At 40.8% G+C, this 27,954-nt stretch overlaps 1 protein-coding gene across 9 annotated transcripts in view; it reads left to right on the top strand.

The window, feature by feature from the left end:
* Positions 1-27,954, top strand: part of ITSN2 (intersectin 2) — a 145,736-nt gene that overhangs the window by 29,884 nt on the left and 87,898 nt on the right. For all 9 annotated transcript variants that reach the window (XM_066378744.1, XM_066378745.1, XM_066378746.1 and 6 more), the window contains 10 exons: positions 6,002-6,094; positions 7,031-7,094; positions 8,078-8,241; positions 9,609-9,815; positions 9,962-10,058; positions 14,951-15,090; positions 24,061-24,124; positions 25,093-25,230; positions 25,669-25,754; positions 27,130-27,392. In XM_066378744.1, the coding sequence (XP_066234841.1) occupies positions 6,002-6,094; positions 7,031-7,094; positions 8,078-8,241; positions 9,609-9,815; positions 9,962-10,058; positions 14,951-15,090; positions 24,061-24,124; positions 25,093-25,230; positions 25,669-25,754; positions 27,130-27,392 (1,316 nt within the window). The remainder of the gene's footprint in view (positions 1-6,001; positions 6,095-7,030; positions 7,095-8,077; positions 8,242-9,608; positions 9,816-9,961; positions 10,059-14,950; positions 15,091-24,060; positions 24,125-25,092; positions 25,231-25,668; positions 25,755-27,129; positions 27,393-27,954) is intronic.

The following is a 27,954-nucleotide window of genomic DNA, read 5'->3' as shown; positions in this document are numbered from 1 at the left end:
TGAGAAAAATGAGTTAGGTGAAATTAACTCATCTTTTAACAGGATAGAGTTGAGGTTTTCAGTTTTTTGCTCTCTTCTCTGTCTGGCACGCCATAATTGTGATTGTTGGTATGCTTGAAGTTGTTCCAGAGGCTCCTTACACTATCTTCCTTTTATTTTATATTCTTTTTTCTTTTTACTGTTCTGATTGGATATTTTTTGCTTCCTTATGTTCCAAATCACTGATTTGCTCTCAGTTTCATCTACGCTACTGTTGATTCCCTAGTAAATTATTCTTCATTTCAGTTAGCGTAGACTTCATTTTTTATTGGTTCTTTTTTATGGTTTCTACATCCTTACTGAGTTCCTTGAACATCTTTATCACCAATGTTTTGAACTCTGTATCTGTTTGTTTGTTTACCTCCATTTCATTTAGTTCTTTTTCTGGAGATTTCTCTTGCTTTTTAATTTGGGACATGTTACTTTGTCTCTGCATTTTGGCTGTTTCCCTATGTTTGTTTCTATGTATTAGGGTGTGCTGCTATGTCTCCTAGACTTTGTCCAGTGACCTTGTGTAGTAAGTGTCCTGTAGGGCCCAGTGGCACAGCCTCCCTAGTCACCCAGGCTGGGCAGTTCAGGTGCACCCCTGTGTGGGCTTTGTGCACTGCCTTGTTGGCGTCACTGGGAGGTATTGATCTCCAGGCTGATAGGCTGTAAGGACTGGCTGTAATTACAGCAGAGGAACTGCTGTGCAGGAGTTTACCCTACAGAGCAGGACTTAGCTTCAGTGGGGCTTTGATGCTCATCGAGTCTGCTCCTGGAATGTGTTGCTTGTGGAGGTGGTAGGGTTGTTGTCCGGCAAAGTCTGAAGCTGTCCACTGGGTGCACTGACTTTGGGGCCTCCTGAGAGGTGCAAGATCAGCCACTGCCTGTGCCCTGCTGAGACCATCCAGCATGAGCTACAGAGCAATGTGCAAATGGTTGCTACTTGTGCTGAGCTTGAAGGTGCCCAGGAGAGGCTAAGCTGTGAACCAAGGCCAGCTGCTGAGAGTTATGGAGCATACTAAGGCCAGATACTACTTGAGAGATTTTAGGGAAGTCTGAAGCATGAGGCAAGAGAAGCCATTTGTATGGAAAAGCCACTGGAAAGGCTCTCAGGCCCACAAGTTTGGTGTGGCGGGATCTTAGGGACCCACCTGGGCTGGGCAAACAGTGTGAGCCATGTTGATGAAAACTCAGATACTGCTGAGTATCTGAGTACCCCCTGCTGGCTCTGTGCAGGGAGGGCTCAGAAGAGGAACATTAGCCTCTGCCAGCTCTTTTGTCTGGCAGAAAGCTCTGTCTGTCCTGTTCCCCATTCCCTACCCCCCCTCCGGCCAACTGCCAGACAATCCAATTAATCCCCATATGTCCCTGGTTCCTTTCAAGCTGCTGTCCCAGTGCTGGAGCTCAGAGGGAGTGATTGAGTCCAAGTAAGCCCATGTGTGGGCCCCTTAAGAGGATCTGCCTGGGATTCCAGCAGCCCTCCATCTCAGCCACAATCCCCACTGGTTTTTAAAGCCAGAAGTTATGGGGATTCTTCTTTCTGGCCCTGGAACCCTGGACTGGGAGGTCTGGTGGGGCAGGGACCTCTGCAGCCTAGATGTCTCAGTTTTACACCACATGTGGGTGTGGGGCTAGCAGTTTCACATCTCCGTTCCTCCTACCATTCTGGATGTGGCTTCTTTAGATCCCTAGTTGTAGGACTTCCATTCAGCTAGATTTCAGGTAGTTCTAAATGCTGATGGTTCTGTAGTTTAGTTGTAATTTTGATATGGTTGCGGGAGGATTTGAATACTGTGTTTACCTACAATTGCCATCTTGACCAGAAGTTCATACAGGTTACTTTTAAGGCCCATGACAGTGTGGACATTGTTGGCTGTTTGATAACCTGAAAAAGTGTCAACAGTTGAGGCACCATTAATAGCCTGGGAGAGGGATCAAAGATACAATGTTGTTAATATCCCCAGAGCCAAAGGGGGCAATGCCCTGTGCAGTGTGACCTGCCCCCCACACATACATACATATACACCCACACTCAAACAGGAATCATAAATGGTATCCTCTGCATCAGTGATTTTCAACCTTTTTTTAAAATTTATTTATTTTTTATTTTTCTGAAGCTGGAAACGGGGAGGCAGTCAGACAGACTCCCGCATGCGCCCTACTGGGATCCACCCAGCACGCCCACCAGGGGGCAATGCTCTGCTCATCCGGGGCGTTGCTCTGTTGCGACCAGAGCCACTGTAGCGCCTGAGGCAGATGGCCCAGAGCCATCCCCAGCGCCCGGGCCATCTTTGCTCCAGTGGAGCCTTGGCTGCGGGAGGGGAAGAGAGAGACAGAGAGGAAGGAGAGGGGGAGGGGTAGAGAAGCAGATGGTTGCTTCTCCTGTGTTCCCTGGCCAGGAATCGAACTCGGGACTTTTGCACACCTGGCCGACGCTCTACCACTGAGCCAACCGGCCAGGGCCTCAACCTTTTTTGAGCCGCAGCACATTTTTTACATTTACAAAATCCTGGGGCACACCACCTACCAAAATGACACTCTAACACAGTACATATTATACATATAGTTAATAATATAGTTTCTAAATGTATTTATACTCACTTAGTGTGAAACCTGGGCCTGTTTCGATGAACACAAAAGGGATATCCTGGCAGGAATGGTAGAAAGACACACACGAAGCTCTTCCTCAACAGTTCTCTCTCTGTTTTTAGTTTTTATTGTAGTCAAGCTTGAGAAGCTCAGCTCACATAGATATGTGGTTGAAAACGGGAGCAATGTCAAAATAGCTTTGTTGGCCAGAATGGGGAACTCCTTGGCAACAGATAACCAAAAACTGTCCAAAGGAAGATCAGCAAACTTTAGCTTTAAAGTTAGATAACATTGTGATGCATTGTATATCACCCGCTGCAGGGGCCCCTTTTAAAAAGAAAAAGATCAAATATCTATATACACCATCAGGATAGACATAACCAGCTGAGGCTGAGGCTTCATCTAGTGGTGGCAACATTTACCTCCAGTCTTGACCAGGATTAGAAATCGGGACCATGGGGAGGAGTAGCAGCTTCAACTACTCGCTGCAGCCACACAATGACAAATGTGCAGCAGCCCGAGCAGGGACCTTCCTGGGTGTGGATGAGAGGCGGCCTACTATTGGTTCATCCCTAGTGGTCGGGATGAATCCTAGAAGGTGATTAGGTCAGTGAGCATTCCCTGTGCCTCCACTCTTCCTGTCGCTGGTAGCTGGAGGGATTGTGAGGGGAATGTTTATGTTTGGATGGAGGCGGCTGGTGGCGGGCCAGATAAATAGCCTCCGCGGGCCGTAGTTTGGGGACCCATGTTTAATTTCCCCACGGCACAACTGACTATGTCTCATGGCACACTAGTGTGCTGCGGCACACTGGTTGAAAAACACTGCTTGGCCCTGGCCGGTTGGCTCAGTGGTAGAGCGTCGGCCTGGTGTGCAGAAATCCCGGGTTCGATTCCCGGCCAGGGCACACAGGAGAAGCGCCCATCTGCTTCTCCACCCCTCCCCCTCTCCTTCCTCTCTGTCTCTCTCTTCCCCTCCCGCAGCCGAGGCTCCATTGGAGCAAAGATGGCCCGGGCGCTGAGGATGGCTCCTTGGCCTCTGCCCCAGGCACTAGAGTGGCTCCGATCGCAACAGAGTGACGCCCCGGAGGGGCAGAGCATCGCCCCTGGTGGGCGTGCCGGGTGCATCCCGGTCGGGCGCATGTGGGAGTCTGTCTGACTGTCTCTCCCCGTTTCCAGCTTCAGAAAAATAAAAAAAAATAAAAAAGAAAAACACTGCTCTGCATCACATTGAGTAGGACTTAATCAGCATCTTGGTTTCAGTCTAAATCACAGAATGGGCCCTTACCATGGGGAGCTGCATTAGTGACCCAGACCATTCAATTAGCAATTACAATTTGTTTTCAGTTTGCAGCCCCAAAGAGGGTGTCTTTAATCTGTCAGTTATAATTTTCCAAGTGGCAAACCAAACAGCTGAGCCATTGGCAACAGCCCAAAAGTCTTGAGTCTGCCCACTGAACAGAGTGACCATGTCTCCTTTAGCTCTGAGGCTGAACAGTCATGACAGCCCAGTGGACCCCATCAGCTTCAGCTTCTTTGAACCATTAGTGAATGAGTCCCAGGTGCTTCAGGGAACCTCACTGATTCAGGAGCTTTGCTTCAGACAGTGGAGTAGGAGTAGTTTCTCCTCAGAAAGTTAGCTGCCCTTTTTCCCCCTAATCATGTAAAGTCAAGATGTTGTTGAGGCCAGGCTGTGTTTAGGCCAGACTATATAATTTCTGTTTTACAAGCAAGGCTTTTGGGTTCTTCTCACCTTGTTAGTTGTGGAATTCAAATTGACTTTGAAAGTCAATTGGAGTGGAACTTTTAGCCACCTAAAAGTCCCACTAACCTCCAGCGCACCTCCAGGTGGAGGCTGCTTCTCTTTGCCAAAGTTTCCAGTTGGCAGAATGCTCAGTCACATATATTTATTCTGTCTCCAATACCCGGAGTCCACATTTTGGGGGGCTTACCAGCTAGTCGTGCTGGTGGAGTTTTTAGTTTAGCAGTGTTAACTTATTTGATTTGACAAATGTACTACGGTTATATAAATTATTATATAGAAATATATAATATATTATATAGAAATAGGGTGACAGGTATATAGGAATTTTCTACTATCTTTGCAACTTTTCTGTATATTATTCCAAATAATTTTTTTTAAATCAAATGAGAGGCAGGGAGGTAGAGAGACAGACTTCCACATATGCCCTGACCACGATTCACTCAACAACCCCCGTCTGCGGTTGATGCTCTGCCCATCTGGGGCCACTGCTCCGTTGCTTGGCAACTGAGCTATTTTAGTGCCTGAGGCGAGGCCATGAAGCCGTCCTCAGCACCCGGGGCCAATTCACTTATTTGAGCCATGGCTGCAAGAGGGGATAAGAGAGAGAGAGAGAGAGAGAGAGAGAGAGAGAAGGGGAGGGGGAGGGGTAGAGAAGCGGATGGTCACTTCTCCTTCGTGCCCTGACCAAGAATCGAACCAGGGACTTCTACACGGAAGGCCAACGTTTCACCACAGAGCCAACCAGCCAGGGAATTATTCCAAATCTAAAATTATTCCAAATTAAGAAGATTATTTTAAAAAGTGCTACATGGCTTTCCATAACTTACAGGGTAATGGTCAGACTCTTGAGAGTGGTATTTAAGACTTTTTACAATTAATTCCTCCTACCTGTTTCTTATCACTTTCTCACATGCACATGATGATTTAGCTGTTAGTCTGCTTGTGTACTTCCTTGACTTCTCATGCTATGCCCTGTTGGGTGAAATGCCATGTCCTACCTCTTCACATGACAAAATTCAAGCCAAGCTTCAAGGTTCTGCCTTAGTCTTACCTTTCCTGTTATCTCATCATTGATGCTTTTAACTCAGTACTAGCACAGTTTTTATAAAGAGGGTGAGTAAAGTAGGTTTACAGTTGTGAGTACGCTAAACAGTTTATTATTGTATTACTATTTACTAATTATTGCGTTACTTATTTGCATTACAACGGTAAACCTACTTTTGCCTACCCTTGTATATTTTCACTTAGGCTGCTTCACCATTTTATTCTGTAAATGCTGGTGGTCACTTTCTAGAGTCAACAGTTCCTTGAGAATAGAAATAATATTTTATTTATCTTTTTATTTCCAGTATTTATCTTGTTGCCCATTTCTAGTGAGTGGTATACAGTAATTGTTCAATAGATGCTAATTGGGTGAATGGCTGGAAAGCCTAAGGGCTATGTGATGCATGTTCATGATAGAGTTTTATTCTTTGTGTCACTCAGGTATTAAGTACTGTCATTAAGTGGAAATTTGTGATTCATATTTACATTTTAGAATTCTAAATTTTAAGCATTATGTATACATATGTACAGTACAGTTTCATATATACAGTATAATTTCTTTGTCTTGCATTTATGTTTTAGGAGGGCCAAACGTGTGGGCTATTACCTCTGAAGAAAGGACTAAGCATGACAAGCAGTTTGATCATCTCAAGCCCTCAGGAGGTTACATAACAGGTTTGTGTATACTTGTGAATTACGCTCCTTCTCATATAATATCTTAAAATTAGTTTTAATTTTATTGCCATCACATTTGTGTTATTAAATTATAAAATTCTTATCAAGATGAAATATTGCCATTTATGATAACATGGACGGATCTTGAGAGTATTTACTATGTGAAATAAGTCAGACAGAAAAAGACAAGAACGGTATGATATTGCTTATATGTGAAATGTAAAATAAAAGCAGCAAACTTAATTATTAATGATAACTGACAGCAGGAGCATCAGCTTGTTCCTGTCAACTTCCCTGGTCCCCTGAGTCACACAGGGACCGTGCAGAGATCCCAGAAGGATGCTGCTACACATGCAGTGATTGTGTTACAGGAAAGGAACAGAGCTTGAGGGAACCCAGCATGTATTAGCAAGTGGTAAGCCAGCTTATTCTTTGTCCCAGAGGGAAACATTACTTTGACCCTCAAGATAGCGCACTGTAAACCCAATTCTGAGAAATGACTCAGGTAGAGAGCAGTTAGGGTCTTGCATGCTTGGCATACAGAGCTGGATACATAGGATTGTGAGAGGCCAAGAAGGGCTATCTCTGTCAACACCTGGTATTTTTCATTTAGAACTCTTCAAGGGAATGGTGTTTTTAACAATTTTATTAAATAGAAATATTGTCAAATAAGACTTCAATTATTGTGGAAAAACTAAGATAAATAATATAATCTTTTATCACTGATTCATCGTGTGACCAGTAATGACTCTTTTTTTTAGAATAAGTTTTATTAATTTAAATAATTTTATGTATATATGTGTGTTTAATTTTTTAAGAGATTGGAATTAAAATAAATCAACAACATAACTATGATTGCCCATTATTATTATTCAGGGGCATTGGAGTAATTCCTTGAACTAATATGCTACTTGATTTTTTTTTTATTGCCTTCAGGTGATCAAGCACGTACATTTTTCTTGCAGTCAGGCCTGCCGGCTCCTGTTTTAGCCGAAATATGGTAAAGTAGTGTTTTTTGTAGATGATCTTAAATTTCTGATTGTCTGGTTTTGTTTTGTTTTTAATACAGTTTAACATAAAGTTGTTTTTACTTGTAGTTTGTTATTAAGTAGGAATATTTCTCCAGCTTTTTAGTAAATCAGTTTTATTGAGTTAATGACTGAAAATCAATTGGGGTTTTGTTCTATAGAACAAATTTCAAATTTCCTTAGAACTTTTAAGGAAAGAAAATATATACATATCCATCGAAAAACTTTTTTTTATTATTTGGCAGAGTCTTTTATTTATTTATTTTTTTAAGTGAGAGGCAGGGAGATAGTGAGACAGACTCCCACATGTGCCCTGACAGGGATCCACCACACAACCCACCCTCATTTGGGGCTGATGCTTGAATCAACCGAGCTATTTTTTGTGCCTGAGGCTGACACGCTCAAACCAACCAAGCCATCCTCAGCGTAATTTGGCAGTCTTAAAATCTTTCTGTTATTTTGTAGTTTCATTTATTTCATCATCTATAAACCCCAAATTATTCCTCCTTTCTCCTGTTCCTACCTTAAGGAAATTGTGCTTTATAATATCTATAATAACATTTGTTTTTTAATGTATTTACAGTAAATACCAACCCCTACTCCATTTTTCTTTACACTTGGAATATTCCAATGCTTGGAAAAGTTCAGAAATATAACAAGCATTCAATAAATATTTGAATAAATGAATAAGTTTAAAATTATACTCTTGAATAATTTTTTTTCATTTGCCTTGGTGGAAGTCACCCTAAAGTCTCTAGATTCTATGTAGACTGGCAGTGTTTTATTCAGTGCCATCCCTGATCAGTATTTCTTAATGTATAGGTTTCAACTTTTATACACACACATATTTAAGTGATGATCAGTGTGTGAATGGTATCATTGTTTTTATTTTATCATCATTCTCAAATGTAATGTTGACCCTACATACAATCTAACCACATCATTGTCCTTTTAGGGCTTTGTCAGACCTGAACAAGGATGGGAAGATGGATCAGCAAGAGTTCTCCATAGCTATGAAACTCATCAAACTAAAGCTGCAAGGCCAGCAGTTGCCTGTGGTTCTCCCTCCTATTATGAAACAACCTCCTATGTTCTCTCCATTAATTTCTGCTCGTTTTGGTATGTATTTATTTAATTAAATTTGATTTCTAGGCACAAAGTTTAGTGATCAAAACAGGAATTGATGGAAAATAAAAAGGAATTGATGGCATAAAATGACAGTCCCCAGACTCCAAGTTAATTTGCATGTCTGAGATAAGAAATATTAATTAAATTTGCTGTCATAGCTTGGGTGTCCATGTGTCCCAGTTCTCCAGGGACAGTTCTCATTTATGTCTGTTGTCCTGGCATCTAGTCCATTTACTGTGCCCTTTCATAATCCCTGTTGGATGATAAATTATATGATCCCTGTCATATAGCTGATTCTAAATACTATTCTTACTTTCCTCTGTGCTTTGTATGAGTAACAGAAAAAATTTGAACAATTTTTAACTTACATGAAATAGTTTAAATTGGAGGATAATTTAAAATTGTACGTAAGTAGAAATTTCTTTAATTTAAAGGTTAATATTCCTGACCTGTGGTGGCACAGTAGATAGAGCATCGACCTAGAATGCTGAGGTTGCGAGTTCGAAACCTAAGCCTTGCCCTGCCGGTCAAGGCACATATAAGAAGCAACTATGAGTTGATGTTTCCCACTTCTCCCCCCATGTCTTTCTCTCTCTCTCTCTCTTTCTAAAATCAATAAATAAAATCTTTAAAAAAGAAAAAAGCTTAATTAGCCAGCTAATTTTAGGGCTAAAAGTTGAAGACTCTGTGCTAATTTACATAGTAATCAGAGATAACCAGTTTTCCATTAATTTTCATTAGCCAATTATTAATTATATTAGAAGCTTTCATTGAAATGGAACATTCAAAGATATCTCTATGTATCTGAAACATGTTCCTATATGCCAGATGTTAGATCTTAAAATACTAATTTCTTTCACTGTGGTAGTGAACTCGAGAGATAAATACCAAATCATTGTGTCACTATATTTATATAATGTACTTAGTATTCTGTAGTTAGTAAATGAGTAAGAGTCATCACATTGTTCCTTTGAGTGGGGGCAGTTTGGTTGTGTGTGTTAATTCAATAGCACTGTATTTATTATCCTCACATAAAATCTCATGTTTGATCTGGTAATACATTAGATACTAATATTTAATTGAAAAAGGCTGCTTAGTTTTCATGATGCTGGAAGAGAATTTTTAACTCCATAGTGGTCATTCCCTTAGTTTACATAGGTCAGAATATTGGCATTAAAAGCAGTAGTTTACCTCCCTAACTGCTAGGTCATAGCTGCTTTTGTGAATTAAGACTAGATAGTTTGCCCATAGCTTTTTTGTAAATATAGGGTCAGCTCACTATACTATAAACTTGTTTTCTGGCATGTGTTTTATAATTGATTTACTAGCACTAGAATTGTGTTCTGTTTTATCTTTAGGAATGGGAAGCATGCCCAATCTGTCCATTCCTCAGCCATTGCCTCCCGTCGCACCTATAGCAACAGCCTTGTCCCCCGCAACTTCAGGGACCACTCTTCCTCCCTTAATGATGCCTGCTCCCCTAGTGCCTTCTGTTAGCACTTCATCATTACCAAATGGAACTGCCAGTCTCATTCAGCCTTTATCCATTCCTTATTCTTCTTCAAGTAAGTACTTTACGTCTTATGAGTCAGTATTTCATATGAAGAAACTGTTATATTCATGTTCCAATGGAGGTTAAGTTTCCTTCATAATTTGTGATATTGTTTATTGTGAACTTTTTTTATTTTTCTTTTCTCTTTTATTTTTTTAGCATTGCCTCATACGTCATCTTACAGTATGATGATGGGAGGATTTGGTGGTGCTAGTATACAGAAAGCCCAATCTCTGATTGATTTAGGATCTAGTAGGTATGAATATTTAAACTTCCAACTTCTTATGCTTTTAATAAAGAGTATTTGACAAATGACTAGTTTTTAAAGCTCTGAATATATCCCAGTTTTACTTTATTATGGCCAAGTGTAAATAATTAAGGTAAATTTATTATTTATAACTTACATAAAATAAATTTTTATATTTTTAGAATTATAAATGCCTGTGGTATTTTACATAAAATAAATTTTTGTATTTTTAGAATTATAAATGCCTGTGGTATTTTACTTTTGAAAAAATGTTTCATGTAAACTAAAAATATTTTGCTCTATTTTTATTAGTCAGGTTTTTTTTCCCCAGAGCTACCTACTTTTTCTTTTACAAATGTGTTTCTTTTTTTTATATATTTTATTTATTATTAAATTTAATGCAGTGACATTGATAAATCAGGGTACATATGTTGAGAGAAAACATCTCCAGATTATTTTGACCTTTGATTGTGCTGTATACCCCTCACTCAGAGTCAAATTGTCTTCTGTCACCTTCTATCTGGTTTTCTTTGTGCCCCTCCCCTCCCCCACCCCCTCTCTCCTTTCTCGTCCCATCCCCCCTCCCCCCACCTCTCCACCCCATTGCCATCACATCCTTGTTCATGTCTCTGAGTCTCATTTTTATGTCCCATCTATGTATGGATTCATATAGTTCTTAGTTTTTTCTGATTTACTTATTTCACTCCGTATAATGTTATCAAGGTCCATCCATGTTATTGTAAATGATCCGATGTCATCATTTCTTATGGCTGAGTAGTATTCCATAGTATATATGTACCAAAGCTTTTTAATCCACTTGTCCTCTGACGGATACTTGGGCTGTTTCCAGATTTTCGCTACTGTGAACAGGGCTGCTATAAATGGGGGTGCATTTCTCCTTTTGGAGCCGTTCTATGGTGTTCTTGGGGTATATTCCTAAAAGTGGGATAGCTGGGTCAAAAGGCAGTTCGATTTTCAGTTTTTTGAGGAATCTCCATACTGTTTTCCACAGTGGTTGCACCAGTCTGCATTCCCACCAGCAGTGCAGGAGGGTTCCCTTTTCTCCACATCCTCACCAGCACTTATTCTTTGTTGTTTTGTTGATGAGCGCCATTCTGGCTGGTGTGAGGTGATATCTCATTGTGGTTTTAATTTGCATTTCTCTAATGATTAATGATGTTCAGCATTTTTTCATATGCCTATTGGCCATCTGTATGTCCTCTTTGGAAAAGTGTCTACTCATTTCTTTTTCCCATTTTTTGATTGGATTGTTTGTCTTCCTGGTGTTGAGATTTACAAGTACTTTATAAATTTTGGTTATTAACCCCTTATCAGACGTATTGTCAAATATGTTCTCCCATTGTGCAGTTTGTATTTTTATTCTGTTCTTATTGTCTTTAGCTGTGCAAAAGCTTTTTAGTTTGATATAGTCCATTTGTTTATCCTGTCTTTTATTTCACTTCCCCGTGGAGATAAATCAGCAAATATATTGCTCTGAGAGATGTCGGAGAGCTTACTGCCTATGTTTTCTTCTAAGATGCTTATGGTTTCATGGCCTACATTTAAGTCTTTTATCCATTTTGAGTTTATTTTTGTGAGTGGTATAAGCTGGTGATCTAGTTTCATTTTTTTGCAGGTAGCTGTTCAATTTTACCAGCACCATTTGTTAAAGAGGCTGTCTTTACTCCATTGTATTTCCTTACCTCCTTTGTCAAATATCAGTTGTCCATAGAGCTGTGGATTTATTTCTGGGTTCTCTGTTCTGTTCCATTGATCTATATGCCTGTTCTTATGCCAGTACCAGGCTGTTTTGAGTACAGTGGCCTTGTAGTATAACTTGATATCAGGAAGTGTGATACCTCCCACTTTATTCTTCTTTTTTAAGATTGCTGAGGCTATTCGTGTTCTTCTTTGGTTCCATATAAATTTTTGGAATATGTGATCTATATCTTTGAAGTATATCATTGGTATTTTAATTGGTATTACGTTGAATTTATTGATTGCTTTGGGTAATATAGACATTTTAATGATGTTTATTCTTCCTAACCATGAGCATGGTATATGCTTCCACTTGTTTGTATCTTCCTTGATTTCTTTTATCAATGCTTTGTAATTTTCCGAGTACAAGTCTTTAATCTCCTTGGTTAAGTTTACTCCTAGGTACTTTATTTTTTTGGTTGTAATAGTGAAGGGGATTGTTTCCTTAATTTCTCTTTCTGACTGTTCATTGTTGGCGTATAAAAATGCCTCTAATCTCTGAGTATTGATTTTATATCCTGCCACTTTGCTGAATTCATTTATCAGGTCCAGTAGTTTTTTGACTGAGACTTTAGGGTTTTCTATATATAATATCATATCATCTGCAAATAATGATAGTTTTACTTCATCTTTTCCAACTTGAATGCCTTTTATTTCTTCTTCTTGTCTGATTGTTGTGGCTAGGACTTCCAGGACTATGTTAAATAAGAGTGGTGAAAGGGGGCACCCCTGCCTTGTTCCTGATCTTAAGGGGATTGGTTTTAATTTTTGCCCATTGAGTATGATGTTGGCTGTGGGTTTCTCATAGATGGCTTTGATCATGTTGAGGTATGTTCCCTGTATTCCCACTTTGCTGAGAGTTTTGATCATGAATGGGTGCTGGATTTTATCAAATGCTTTTTCTGCATCTATTGAAATTATCATATGGTTTTTCTCCTTCTTTTTGTTTATGTGATGAATCACATTGATTGATTTACGAATATTATACCAGCCTTGCCTCCCCAGAATAAATCCCACTTGATCATGGTGTATGATTTTTTCCATATATTGTTAGATCCGATTTGCTAATATTTTGTTGAGGATTTTAGCATCTATATTCATCAGAGATATTGGCCTATAATTTTCTTTCTTTGTGTTGTCTTTGCCTGGTTTTGGAATCAGAATTATGCTCGCCTCATAAAAGGAGCTTGGAAGTCTTCCTTCCTCTTGAATTTTTTGAAATAGTTTGAGAAGGATAGAAGTTAGTTCTTCTTTGAATATTTGGTAGAATTCAGTTGTGAAGCCATCAGGCCCCGGACTTTTCTTTGTTGGGAGTTTTTTGATAACTGTTTTGATCTCATTTGGTGTAATCGGTCTGTTTAGGTTTTCTGATTCTTCCAGATTGATTTTTGGAAGATTGTATGTTTCAAGGAATTTGTCCATTTCATCTAGGTTGTCTAGTTTTTTGGCATACAGTTCTTCATAGTATTTTCTTACAATATTTTGTATTTCTGTTGTGTCAGTTGTTATTTCTCCACTCTCTAATTTTATTTGAGTCCTCTCTCTTTTTCTTGGTGATTCTAGTTAAAAAGGTTCATCAATCTTGTTTACCTTTTCAAAGAACCAGCTCCTAGTTTTATTGATCCTCTGTATTGTTTCTTTAGCCTCTATGTCATTTATTTCTGCTCTGATCTTTATTATTTCCTTCCTTCTACTACATTTGGGCTTTACTTGCTGTTCTTTTTCTAGTTCTTTTAGATGCAGGGTTAGGTTGTTTATTTGAGCTTTTTCTAGCTTCTTAACAAATGTATGTTTCTTAAAACATCTTATAATTGTTGCACATTGTTAGTTTCTTTCTTGAGCAAATTCTGCTTATTAAGTATGTTTTAATTTCAGAAAACTTCAATGTTTATTCATCAGCTTGTGTATAAATCACAATAATACTCTTATAAATTAACTTTTTTTTTCAATTACAGCTGACATTCAATATTATATTACTTTCCAGGTATACAGCGTAGTAGCCAGACATTTACACAACTTATGAAGTGACCCTCCCAACAAGTCCAGCACTACCCCCGACACCACACAGTTATTAGAATATTATTGACTATATTCCCTATGCTGTACTTGACATCCCCATGACCATTTCTAACTGCCAATATGTACTCCTTTATCTCTTCACCGTTTTCACCCAGCCCCCCAACTCGCCTCCCACCTGGCATCCAACAATTTTTTCTCTGTACCAATGAGTTTCTTTTTTGTTTATTCCTTTATTTTGTTTTTTAGATTCTACATATAAGTGAAATCATATGATATTTGTCTATCTTTGACTTATCTCACTTAGCATAATACCCTCTAGGGCCGTGATGGTGAACCTTTTTTGACTTATCTCACTTAGCATAATACCCTCTAGGGCCTGGATGGTGAACCTTTTTATAAAAACCACCCACTTTTGCAGTGCTGGTCAACCTGGTCCCTCCCACCCACTAGTGGGCGGTCCAGCTTTCATGGTGAGCCAATCACAGCACTGTTTGGTTGCTCTGCTACTGGGGCCCACCATGAAAGCTGGAACGCCCGCCCACTAGTGGGCAGGAGAGACCAGGTTGACTAACACTGCAAAAGTGGGCAGTTTTTATAAAAAGGTTCACCATCACAGCTCTAGGTTCATCCATGTTGTCACAGATGGTAGGATTTCATACTTTTATATGGCTTAGTAATAATACATTGTATACACATACCATATCTTTATCCAATAGTGCTCTTTAAAGCAGTAACCTAGAATCTCTGTATCCTAGCTTAAGCACTCACTGATTGCATTTAAACCTTTCTTTTTTCCTTAGCATCACTGAGCCATAGTTTGCCCCTACAGAAGCTGGGACAGTAATTAATACCTTTTAAGTTTGTCAGAAAGATTAGAATATTTTTAAAGGCCCCAGCACAATATGGGGCCTGGTACATAGCAGGTTCTTGATATATAGTAGTTCTATACTTCATATGGCATTTGCTTTCCTGAGAAGAAGGATAATTCCCTGAATTTTTTCAATATTAAATAAAAAGCAATTACTATTATATTATAGAAAGTATGCTTATTAATGTGTCTGCATTATAGAGTTTAAATGTATTTTATTTAGTAACATAAAATTTTTAAATAAATTTTGTTATAGCTCAACTTCCTCAACTGCTTCACTGTCAGGGAACTCGCCCAAGACTGGGACCTCAGAGTGGGCAGTTCCTCAGGCTTCAAGATTGAAATATCGGCAAAAATTTAATAGTCTTGACAAAAGCATGAGTGGATACCTCTCAGGTAAGTGGTATACAGTGCTTAAGAATGTGAGAAAGTTAAAGTTTTTCATATGGACATCTATTGAAGAACTTGTATTGGATTTTATACTTTGTAACTTCATTGGATTTTATACTTTGTAGCTCATCTAAAATTTTAACATCAAAAAATTTTGACAAGAGCCCTGGCAGGCTGGCCCACTGGTAGAGCGTCAGCCCAGCATGTAGAAGTCCCAGGTTCGATTTCTGGCCAGAGCACACAGGAGAAGCACCCATCTGCTTCTCCACCCATACCCCTTTCCCTTCTCTCTCTCTCTCTCTCTTTTTCCCTCCCACAACCGAGGCTCCATTGGAGCAAAGTTTGCCCAGGTGCTGAGGATGACTGTATGGCCGCCGCCTCAGGGACTAGAATGGTTCCGGTTACAATGGAGTGACAGCCTAGATGGGCAGAGCATCGCCCCCTGATGGGCTTGCTGGGTGGATCCTGGGTTGGGCACATCGGGAGTCTGTCTGTCTGCCTCCCTGCTTCTCACTTCAGAAAGATACAAAAAAAAAATTTGGCAGGCATTGAATAAATACAAATAATGTAAGTTTTATAAGAGTTCAAAGATGAGGTCCTGGCCCGTTGGCTCAGTGGTAGAGCGTCAACCCAGTGTATTGATGTCCCACGTTCAATTCGTATTCAGGGCACACAGAAGAAACGACCATCTGCTTCTCCACCCCTCCCCCACCTCCCCACCCCTCTCTTTTTCTTTCTCTCTCTCTCTTCCACTCTCACAACCATGGCTTGATTGGTTCAAGCATGTCAGCCCTGGGTGCTGAGGATGGCTGGGTAGAGCTTCTGCTTCAGTTGCTAAAAATAGCTCAGTTGAGCATAGCCCCAGATAGGCAGAGCATCGGCCCCAGACAGGGATTGTCGGGTGGATCCCAGTTGGGGTGCATGCAAGCGTCTGTCTCTCAGTCTCACCACCTCTCACCTGGCAAAGAAGAAATAAAAAAGAGTGCAAAGATGGATATAACTTGAGTGTTTTCTTACAATAAAATTGAGCATATGGCCCTGGCCGGTCGGCTCAGTGGTAGAGCGTCACCTGGCGTGCAGAAGTCCCGGGTTCGATTCCTGGCCAGGGCACACAGGAGAAGCGCCCGTCTGCTTCTCCACCCCTCCCCCCTCCTTCCTCTCTGTCTCTCTCTCCCCCTCCCTCAGCGAGGCTCCATTGGAGCAAAGATGGCCCGGGCGCTGGGGATGGCTCCTTGGCCTCTGCCCCAGGCGCTGGAGTGGCTCTGGTCGCGACAGAGTGATGCCCCGGAGGGGCAGAGCATCACCCCCTGGTGGGCGTGCCAGGTGGATCCTGGTCGGGCGCATGCGGGAGTCTGTCTGACTGTCTCTCCCTATTTCCAGCTTCAGAAAAATACAAAAAAAAAAAAAAAAATTGAGCACACATCTAGATCCAAAAGACCTCACCCTTGAGAAGATCAAACCTCATGCTCCAGTGTAATGCATGAATGGAGAACCTCACATGACAGAAGGGAGTGTGTGGGACTTAGCTTCAGCTCAGTTACCTTACCTGAGAACCCCCTTCTTCATTGGGTCTTTCTCTGTTTGCCCTTCCTAAAACCTCATATGAGCATTGCTCATCCTTTAATGCTCAAACCCAAATGTAGCCATAAAACTTGACTTTAGATCCCCATAGAATATTTGAGTCCATGCTAGAACAAATATCCAAACTTGACTCATCGAGGATAGCAAAGGGGATATAAACAGAGGGTGATAGGCAAGTAGAATTCCCACCTTCTAACTTTCCCCTCTCTTCACTTAGCCACGAATTACAATTTAGGCCAAGAAAATGAGTATTTAAAAGTAATGGAGCTTTAAAGTGCTAGGGAACGTAGAATGGGCTATATTAATCTGATGAGATTAGATAAAACAGCTTGTGAGAAGGAAACATTTAAGCTCTAGCATGAAAGAAAGAGGATTTATACAGCTAGAGATTGAAGGTGAGGGCATTTGAAGGTGACAGAAGAATTCTTAAGAGCAAAAAGTTCATGGCATGTTTGGAGAAAGAAAAGTCTATGAAATTGAAGTATAGGGTCACTAGTTACGCAATAGGGTAGGAGAGCAGTAAGATTTTAGGAACTGATGGACAAGCAAGAATATGCAGTATTCTCTTTAAAGATATATACCTATGTGATAAAAACATTTTTTACTTTTTACTTTCTTTTATTTTTTAGTGAGGGGAGGGTAGGCAGAGACAGACTGCCACATGCGCCCTGACCAGATCCACCTGGCAAACCCACTAGGGAGTGATCCTCTGCCCATCTGGGGCCCTTGCTCTACTGAAACCAGAGCCAATTTTTAGTGCCTGAGGCAGAGGCCATGGAGCCATCCTCAGTACCCAAGACCAACTCGCCCTAATTGAGCCATGGCTGCAGGATGGGAGAAGAGAGAGTGAGAGTGGGAGGGGTGGAGAAGCAGATGGGCGCCTTTCCTGTGTGCCCTGACCAGGAATCGAACCCAGGACCTCCACACACTGGGCCAATGCTCTATCACTGAGCCAACTCGCCAGGACCAAAAACATTTTTTTTAACCAAGGGAATTTACATACAAAATTCAGGATAGTATTTACCTCTTCTAGAGACATGTAGTGAAATTCAGGGAACTCAGCTTCAAAGCATTTAGTCATAGGATCTAGTTTTTAAGTTGTGTATCAGTTCATGGGTGACTTTTGTTGTTATACTTTATAACTTACAGATACACTATTATATATGTATCAAATATTAATAATAAAATTTTCTGTGATTTTATCAAATTGTGTGAAACAAGGTATGCTATATTTTTAAGTAACCTTTTTACTTATTTTTTTAACATTTTAACCTCTCTAAAATTGAAATGTGGTTCACATCAGTGGTGCGTTAACATTGTGTCATGGTATTGGCCATGTTCTTTTTTTTCTTAGTTCTACGTAAAATAATGATGTGTCTTATAATTGATAGCATCGTAGATTCTGTGAAATAATGGTATTCAAACATGCTCGAGATTTATGTAAGATCATGATTCCCATTTTTTGAAACAATGAACTTGTTTTGTTTGGGCCCTACCTTTGGCTTGAAAGAGGTTTCTTTTTTCAGATTAACAAAAGTGGATTCAAATGACATGTATAAAAATATTCGTGACAGCTTCATTAAAAGCATCCCCCAAAAAAGCAGTCTAAATGTCCATCAACAGAAGAATGGATAAATTGTAGTGTATTTCTATAACAAGCCCTTACAGCAATAAAAATGACTGGACTGCTGATATTTGCAGCAACATAGATGCAGTTCACTTATACTGTGTTGAATGAAAAAAGCCTGGCACACAAGATGCATGCTATTTAATCCATTTTTATGAAGCTCAATACAGGAAGCTTAGCTGGTGGTGATAGAAATCAGAGTGGTGTCCTTACTCTGTTGGGAAGGGGCCACGCCCAGGCCTTCTGGAAACATTCTGTATCTTTTTTTTTTTTTTTTCATTTTTCTGAAGCTGGAAACGGGGAGAGACAGTCAGACAGACTCCCGCATGCGCCCCACCGGGATCCACCCGGCACGCCCACCATGGGGCGACGCTCTGCCCACCAGGGGGCGATGCTCTGCCCATCCTGGGCATCGCCATATTGCGACCAGAGCCACTCTAGCGCCTGGGGCAGAAGCCACAGAGTCATCCCCAGCGCCCGAGCCATCTTTGCTCCAATGGAGCCTTGGCTGCGGGAGGGGAAGAGAGAGACAGAGAGGAAAGTGCGGCGGAGGGGTGGAGAAGCAAATGGGCGCTTCTCCTGTGTGCCCTGGCCGGGAATCGAACCCGGGTCCTCCGCACGCACATTCTGTATCTTGATATAGATGTTGGTTACATGTGTACATACCTATGTAAAAAGTCATCCAGCAGTACACTTAAGATTAGCACACTTTATTTATGTGCTTCAAATATACAGTGTAGCCTGACCGGACAGTGGCGCAGTGGATAAAAGGTTGGACTGGGATGTGGAGGACCCAGGTTCGAGACCCCAAGGTCGCCAGCTTGAGTGTGGGCTCATCTGGTTTGAGCAAAACTCACCAGCTTGGACCGAAGGTCACTGGCTTGAGCAAGGGGTTACTTGGTTTGCTAAAGGCCCACAGTCAAGGCACCATATGAGAAAACAATCAATGAACAACTAAGGTGTCGCAACAAAAAACTGATGATTAATGCTTCTCATCTCTCTCTGTTCCTATCTGTCTGTCCCTGTCTATCCCTCTCTCTGACTCTTTCTCTGTCTCTGTAAAAAACAAACAAACAAAACACCTGTAAACAAAGGTGGGTTTGTCTTGGAATATGAAAAAATTGATCTCCTAATGTTACTTTATTTGTATATATGCCATATTGTATAAAGGTTTTATATTGTTTTGTTTTTAGAGAATGTTGTTATTCTTAGACCTATGAGAATAAAGCTGTGTATCCATAGTTAAAGGAAGGATAGATCTTCTTTGAAAAGAAGTTGCTTCTGATATCCTCAGATATATGAATATGGAGCTGACCTAAGCTTACACATTATGCTATTCAGTGAATATTGGTAGTCTAATTTTCCCCTTATGTTCTTTCTCTTAAATCTTAATCATGATTTATTTAAATTCATTGACTCAGATTTTTCCTGAGTCACGTATTTTCCAAGCACTCTGTTGAGGTACTGGAATGCAGAGAGAAGGAAGACATGGTCCCTATCTCTGAAGAGCCCATAGGTCATAATCACAGAATTTGATTAGTGGTTTAAAAGTGCTGTGATTAATATAGGTGAGATAGTGGCCCTGGCCTCAGTAGAAAAGTGTTGTCCCGGCGCACTGAAGTTGTGGATTCGATCCTCAGTTTAGGCATGTACAAGAAGCTATCAATGAGTACACAACTAAATGGAACAACTAAGTGGAACAAGTTGATGCTTCTCCCTCTTCCTCCCTCCCTCTTCCCCTCCCCTTCCTCTCCTTCCTTCCCTCTTTTCCTCCCTCTCTCTCTCCCTCTCTCTCCTGCTTTCTCCCTCTCTCTCCCTCTCTCTCTTCCTCTCTCTCTCCTCTCTCTTCCCCCTTCCTCTCTCAATTAATGAAAAAATTGAAACATATATCTATATATAGATATCCATATTTATATAGAGATATCTATATAGATATATCTGTAGATATATGAGAAAGTAACTGAAAATATGAGAGATTCATAAAAGAGTGACATTTGAGCTGGACCTTGGAGAATAAATAGACTACCAGGTAGAGGATGGAGGGACTGGTATTGTAGGCACAGGAAATAGGATATCAAGAGGATTGGCAGACCAATGGTGTACATGTTCAAGTGAGCTTTTCTTAGTAAAGCACTCTACTGGTTCTCTGTAGCCCTTTATATTATTCAGACTTTGCTCAAATTGAAGCCTTCCACCAGTATGCTCTTAAACATGTACATTCCTCCCTTTCTTCCTGCTCTGTCACCTAATGCTAAGGGATCTACTCTGTTACCTTTGTCCAAGAGCTGAAACCTTAGTTATTGACCTTTTTTCTTTTATTTATTTATTTATTTATTTGTAGTTATTGACCTTTTTTCATGCTTGAAATAGCCTTCCATTTCTCTTTATTGGAATAATCCTCCTGTTAACACAAAAATATCCCTGAGGAATAATTAATTGGTGAGGCTCTGAGCTATCTTTAATATTTTTCCTTATGTGATTTCTGTTAAGTGGCCAGATTTTTAAAAAGAATGAAAATTTGGATGTTTTTATTTATTGATTAGAGAAAGAGAGGAAGACAGAGTGAGAGAGAGAGAGAGACATCATGTTGTTCCACTTACTTTTGCATTCATTGGTTGATTCTTGTATGTGCTGTGACCCAGGTTCAAACCTGCAACCTTGGTATATCAGGACGATGTTCTAACTAACTGAGCTACCTGGCCAGGGCCTGAACAATTTTTAAGTAATATAATATAAACATTCACTTGCATAATGTGTGTGTGTATGTGTGTGTGTGTGTGTATACACACATACATACACATGGAATACTTCTGTTTGTTCCATATAGTGTATGTAGCTTTGATTATACAGACCTCTGTGTTCAAAGCTCAGTGAAACATTGGGCTAGGGGGCATTTGTGCTACTTTGGTTGTGGGAGCTTTTGCTGAGGAAAAGTTAGCAGATGTACGGCTTGCTCTCTTCTGTACAGAAGCATTTGGACCATCCTTGACTCAGGCTGAACCCAGAGTAGGGGCTGACTTCTGGTACTCATGACTCAGTCACCTGTGAGTGAGAGCGGCAGGCCTGGTGTACTGACCAGGGAGACCTTCCCTAGAGAAGCCACATGATTTTACCTGTAATCAGAAAGCCTCAGATTAGCTCACCAGGAAAGAATGCTCCTGTCAGGTAGACAGGCACTTCTATTCTGTAATATTTTCATTGAAGATCAGGAAACCTGTTACAGAAACATATTTTTGTTTTCTCACTGAGGGAAAGAAAAATTGAACAGTTTACTGTACAAAGTAAGCATTCAGTGAATGTTAGCTATTACTACTATTGGACTCTATCTCTTAAGTCTCCATTGCCCCTAGATAGAGAACTTTGGATTAAACTTTATTCATTACTTTCGCAGATATTTATTAAGCATCTTCTGTGTGTCAAGCATGGGGGTTATACATTAGTGAATAAAGCAGTCAGAGTTTTTGTCTTCACAGAACTTAGCGTAATAGAGGAAACAGGCAAACAGGTAAATATATAAATGTTACATTACAAATTGTGATACAGATATGAAGGAAGCAGGCAGGAAGTGGATAGGGTGGACAGAGACTTCTCTCTGAAAAGGTGACGTTAAATTGTGACTTAAGGGGTGAGAAGGACCTATACATGCAATGGTGTAGAATTGCATGTGTAGACTTGATGTTGGATGTGGATGTACAAGAGAGAGGGATCAGGGTGACTCTGATTTCTGGCTTCAGCCACTGAATGGACAGTGATGCTGTAGAGAAAGGAAGACAGAAAGAACGGTTGGGTGAAGATTAGGAAGAAGAATGTGGGAGGGGTTTGAGAGAGTAGTTTTGTACATGTTTGGTTTGAGATGCTTGTGAATTACGTAAGTAGATTTTTTAGTTGCACATAGACTAAGTTTAAACTTAGAGGAGACATTTGGGCTGGGGATGTTCATTTGGGAATCACCAGCCTTTAGGTGCTATTTTAAGTAATAGAAATGGATGTGAACACACAGAATACAATGTCCAGGACAGATCTTTTGAAAATGCCAGCCGTTACTAGTCATTTAGAAGAGAAAGAGGAGAGATAAAGGAACAATCAGAAATATAAAAGGAGATCTGAAAATGCTAACTAAGGAACCTGTGCTTCCAGTTGCAGTGGGTGTACAAGGAGGCTCAAGAACAGGGGTCCCCAAACTTTTTACACTGGAGGCCAGTTCACTGTCCCTCAAGACCGTTGGAGGGCCGGACTATAAAAAAAACTATGAACAAATCCCTGTGCACACTGCACATATCTTATTTTAAAGTAAAAAAACAAAACGGGAACAAATATAATACTTAAAATAAAGAACAAGTAAATTTAAATCAACAAACTGACCAGTATTTCAATGGGAACTATGGGCCTGCTTTTGGCTAATGAGATGGTCAATGTCCGGTTCCATATTTGTCACTGCTAGCCGTTACAAGTGATATGATGCACTTCCGGAGCCGTGACACGTGCGTCCTGCGTCACCAGAAGTAGTACTGTATGTGAGCGATGCCGCGCTTTGCGGCGCTGCCACATACAGTACTCCAGGAGCACAAGATGCACTGACCACCAATGAAAGAGGTGCCCCTTCCGGAAGTGTGGTGGGGGCCGGATAAATGGCCTCAGGGGGCCGCATGTGGCCCAGAGGCCATAGTTTGTGGACCCCTGCTCTAGAATTTGGCCTCTAAATACTGTCTGTACTAGAGGCTCAGTCCTTTGTGTCTGTTGCTTATGTAGTGTTATCTTCTGAAAAGACATGGGGAGCATTTGGTTCCACTAATTCTAGATTTTCTTTCTTTATTGTTTGATTGATTGATTTTCCTTAAGTGAGAAGTGGGGAGGCAGAGACAGACTACCACATGTGCCCCAACTGGGATCTACCTGGCAAGCCTCCTACTGGGCGATGCTCTGCCCATCTGAGGCTGTTGCTCCATTGCTCAGCAACCAGCAATTTTAGTGCCTGAGGCAAGGCCATGGAGCCATATTCAGTGCCCAGGGCCAACTTGCTCCAACCGAGGCATGGCTGTGGGAGGGTGAGAGAGAGAGAGAAGGGAGAAGGGAAGGGGTAGAAAAGCAGGTGGTCACTTCCCCTATGTGCCCCGACTGGTAATCGAACCTGGAACATCTAATGCCAGGCTGATACTCTACCACTGAGCCAACTGGCCAGGGCTTAATTCTAGATTTTAAATTTCCTTGGAGTCAGGGAACGTGTTTGTTTTGATTGCTACTAAATGCTCAGTGCCTGGCACATGGTAGAAACTTGGATGTTAAAAGTTCCCAGGATAACCTGACCAGGTGGTGGCACAGTGGATAGAGCATCGGACTGTGATGCGTAAGACCCAGGTTCGAGACCCTGAGGTCACCAGCTTGAGCGCGGGCTCATCTGATTTGAGCAAAGCTCACCAGCTTGGACCCAAGGTTGCTGGCTCGAGCAAGGGGTTCCTCGGTCTGCTTTAACCCCACGGTCAAGGCACATATGAGAAAGCAATCAATGAACAACTAAGGTGTCACAGCAACAACAAAAAAACACTAATGATTGATGCTTCTCATCTCTCTCCGTTCCTGTCTGTCTGTCCCTATCTATCCCTCTCTATGACTCTCTTTGTAAAAAAAAAAAAAAAAAAAAGAGGTTCCCAGGATAGCAGCAGTGTTATTTTATAGATACAGTTGTTTAGCTTTGCATGACTTTAAATAGGCTAAAGAATTTTCTCTTTTTTCTTTTTTTTTTCATTTTAATGTTTTTTCCTCCCAATCAGGTTTTCAAGCTAGAAATGCCCTTCTTCAGTCAAATCTTTCTCAAACTCAGCTAGCTACTATTTGGTGAGTTTTATCCATTAATTATGATTTTAAACTATACATCCTGTATTATAAGAAAGATATTGTTTCTGTTATAGTTGTCATTTGAAAGTAAGTGCAAACTTAAAAGCAAATATACTGCTCACAAAAATTAGGGGATATTTCAAAATGAATATGAAATGATAAAATGTCCCCCAATTTATTATTTTTTTGAATTTTTCCAAAATGAGAAGCATCCCAGTCAGACAGACTTCTGCATGTGCCTGACTGGAACCCACCCGGCATGCCCACCAAGGGGCAGTGCTCAGCCCCTCTGGGGGTTGCTCCATTGCAACCAGAGCCATTCTAGCGCTTGAGGCGGAGGCCATGGAGCCATCCTCAGTGCCCGGGCCAACTTTGCTCCAATGGAGCCTTGGCAGTGGAAGGGAAGAGAGATAGAGAGAAAGGAGAGGGGTGAAGGGAGGAGAAGCAGATGGGCGCTTCTCCTGTGTGCCCTGGCTGGGAATCGAACCCAGGACTTCCACACGCTGGGCTCTACCGCTGAGCCAGCCGGCCAAGGGAAAATGTCCCCCAGTTTTTGTGAGCAGCATAAAATTGTGCAGAATGTTATTCTTTAGAATTTGGCATTTAATTATTTTACAGGTAAAACTAGATTGTTTTTATATAATGCCTCTGTGGAGAATTTGAGAATATCTCATGGTTAATGTAGAATTAAATGTGGTTTCATAGGTGAATTAACCATGAAAAAAGTCCACCTTTTTAGAAGAAATATTTTTCTTTCTATTTAAAATTTTCTTTCTTTTGTGATATAAAATTAAGGGTAAAAATTTGCTCACTTCTCTGTATCTCTAGACATTTCACTAAAATACGTTACAGTAACTATTTTCCTACCATTATTGTTTTAAATATAAAAAAACTGAATTCTTTTACAAATATTTTACTCTGAACTAAGACTTTTCTTTCTCAGTTGTGAATGTTCATGTTTTCTTTAGGACTCTGGCTGACATTGATGGTGACGGACAGCTAAAAGCTGAAGAATTTATCCTGGCAATGCACCTCACTGACATGGCCAAAGCTGGACAGCCTTTGCCCCTGACTTTACCTCCTGAGCTGGTCCCTCCATCTTTCAGGTAATTATCTCTGGAAGTGAAGAGGAGTGGTTTTGGTCAGTTGGCAGATTTGAGTATTACTTTGAGATTTCCACTAGTTTAGTGGAGAGTTGAACATTTACTCTGACATTTGATTTTGGAATTTAATGAATTACACAGAGAAGGAATAGATATTAGACATAAGTGTGTTTTTATTGTGTTATTGATAAGAAAACTGATGCCTAAAGAGGTTTAGGATAAACTTACCCAATAACAATTGGCTGAACCATGACTTGAATCCAGATCTCTCTACCTTGACAATCTATATACTGCTGTTCACTGTAACTACAAACTGTCCTGTGTTTTAAGTATCTTTAATACAACGATTAACTTGGTCTGGTCATTGGTAGTCTGTATAATTGAGTCTAAAAATTCCCAGACTGCAGGATGATTAATTTGTTTGTTGTTTGCTTTTCTTAGAGGAGGAAAGCATATTGATTCCATTAATGGAACTCTGCCTTCCTACCAGAAAATACAAGAAGAAGAACCTCAGAAAAAATTGCCAGGTAACATTGAGTGTCTGAATTGTAGATTTGTAGTGAGTGCTCTTAAATTTTACCTTGAAATGTAAATGAATTTTTGGAATTTTTACATTTTAAAGATTTTATATGCTATATGAGAAACTAATTGATGAATGGGATGGATTTTGATATCAATAAAATTAAGATTGTCAAAATTGAGAGAATATGTAGGAAGAAGAGACAGTGTTTGTATTTGATAAGAATGTGTGTATGAAACATCTTAAAGTGTTTCTTTCACTTTAGGAGAAATCAGTAGAGCAAACTTGTGATAAAATCTTAAACTTTAGAAAAAAGTTCAGGCCCTGGCTGACTGGTTCAGTAGATAGAGCATCAGCCCGCGTGCAGATGTCTGGGGTTCAATTCCCGATCAGGGCACACAAGAAAAGTGATCATCTGCTTCTCTCCCCTTGTTCTTCCCCTTCTTACTCTTTTCCCCTCTTGCAGCCAGTGGCTCGATTGGTTTGAGCCTCAGCCCTGGGCACTGAGGATAGCTCAGTTGGTATGAGTGTTGGCCTCAGGCACTGAGGTTAGCTCAGTTGATTCGAGCATTGGCCCTAGACTGGGGTTGCTGAGTGGATCCCAGTTGGGGTGCATGTGGGAGTCTGTCTCTATCTCCCCTCCTCTCACTTAAAAAAAAGTTTAAATATTGGTTGAAAAAGTGTATGTGTATGTATTTCAAAATATTAAAAAGTTAGTGGCACATATCAAATAAAACAAATATATAGCCATCCAGCTTTGGTTGTCCTTGAAGAAAATGCTGAGAAAAAAATTAAAAAGTATTTTTATTGGCAGGTGTAGTCAAAATTATTTCTTTCTTGGGTGGATTCAGACCCTCAAATTTCTTTTCTAAAAATGAATATTTTTAGAACAGAAATATTTTACTATTTACATTTGAGTTAAAATTATCCTTAGGAGAAGTATCCAAAGAGTAATAGCCCTCACCTGACCAGGTGGTGGCGCAGTGGATAGAGCGTCGGACTGGGATGTGGAGGACCCAGGTTCGAGATCTCGAGGTCGCCAGCTTGAGCGCGGGCTCATATGGTTTGAGCAAGGCTCACCAGCTTGAGCCCAAGGTTGCTGGCTCGAGCAAGGGTTTACTCATTCTGCTATAGCCCCCCCAGTCAAGGCACGTATGAGAAAGCAATCAATGAACCTACTAAAAAGCCACAACAAAGAATTGATGTTTCTCATCTCTCTCCCTTCCTGTTTGTCAGTCCCTATCTGTCCCTCTCTCTGACTCTATCTCTGTCACCAAAAAAAAAAAAAAAAAAAAAAAAAAAAAAATCACAGGGCATGAGTATGTTGAAACTGGATTGTGGGTTCTGCATGTGTGAAGATGCTTATAATATACCTTACTTAGTTACTTTTGAGGACAAACGGAAGGCCAACTATGAGCGGGGGAACATGGAACTGGAGAAGCGACGCCAAGCCCTGATGGAGCAGCAACAGAGGGAGGCAGAACGGAAAGCCCAGAAAGAAAAGGAAGAGTGGGAACGAAAACAGAGAGAACTACAGGAACAAGAATGGAAGAAGCAACTTGAATTAGAAAAACGCTTGGAGAAACAGAGGGAATTGGAGAGACAACGGGAGGAAGAAAGGAGAAAAGAGATAGAAAGACGAGAGGTTATTTTTAAGTTATTTTATTTCCTAAGAAAATCATTATATTTAATAAGTGGCTGTATTTCCTTCAATTAAAAAAATGGTTGGTTCTGTCATGGCTTTACCTATGCCTCATTCATTCTTACTTATTTTATATAAATCTGAATCTTGCCTGTGAGGGGTTTTCAGGGTGGTAGGGAAAGGTCTGCAGGTGACATCTCAAAGGATTGATTGCAAAGCAGAGTGAGGAGCCCAGGTTAGTGAGTCAGAGGAGTCAGTTTGGTCCAGTCATTAAACAAAAGTAAGCTTAGGATCCATAGTTAAGAGACCAAGGAATTGGAGAGGCAGAAAGATGAGAGTGGGGGCCCTGGCTGGTTGGCTCAGCGGTAGAGCGTCAGCCTGGCGTGTGGGGGACCCGGGTTCGATTCCCGGCCAGGGCACATAGGAGAAGCGCCCATTTGCTTCTCCACCCCCCCCTTCCTCTCTGTCTTTCTCTTCCCCTCCTGCACCCAAGGCTCCATTGGAGCAAAGATGGCCCGGGCGCTGGGGATGGCTCCTTGGCCTCTGCCCCAGGCGCTAGAGTGGC

The sequence above is a fragment of the Saccopteryx leptura genome, chromosome 3, assembly GCF_036850995.1.
Source record: "Saccopteryx leptura isolate mSacLep1 chromosome 3, mSacLep1_pri_phased_curated, whole genome shotgun sequence".
NCBI lineage: Eukaryota > Metazoa > Chordata > Mammalia > Chiroptera > Emballonuridae > Saccopteryx > Saccopteryx leptura.
Note: the sequence above shows the minus strand (reverse complement) of the source record. Positions and strands in the feature narration are given on the sequence as shown.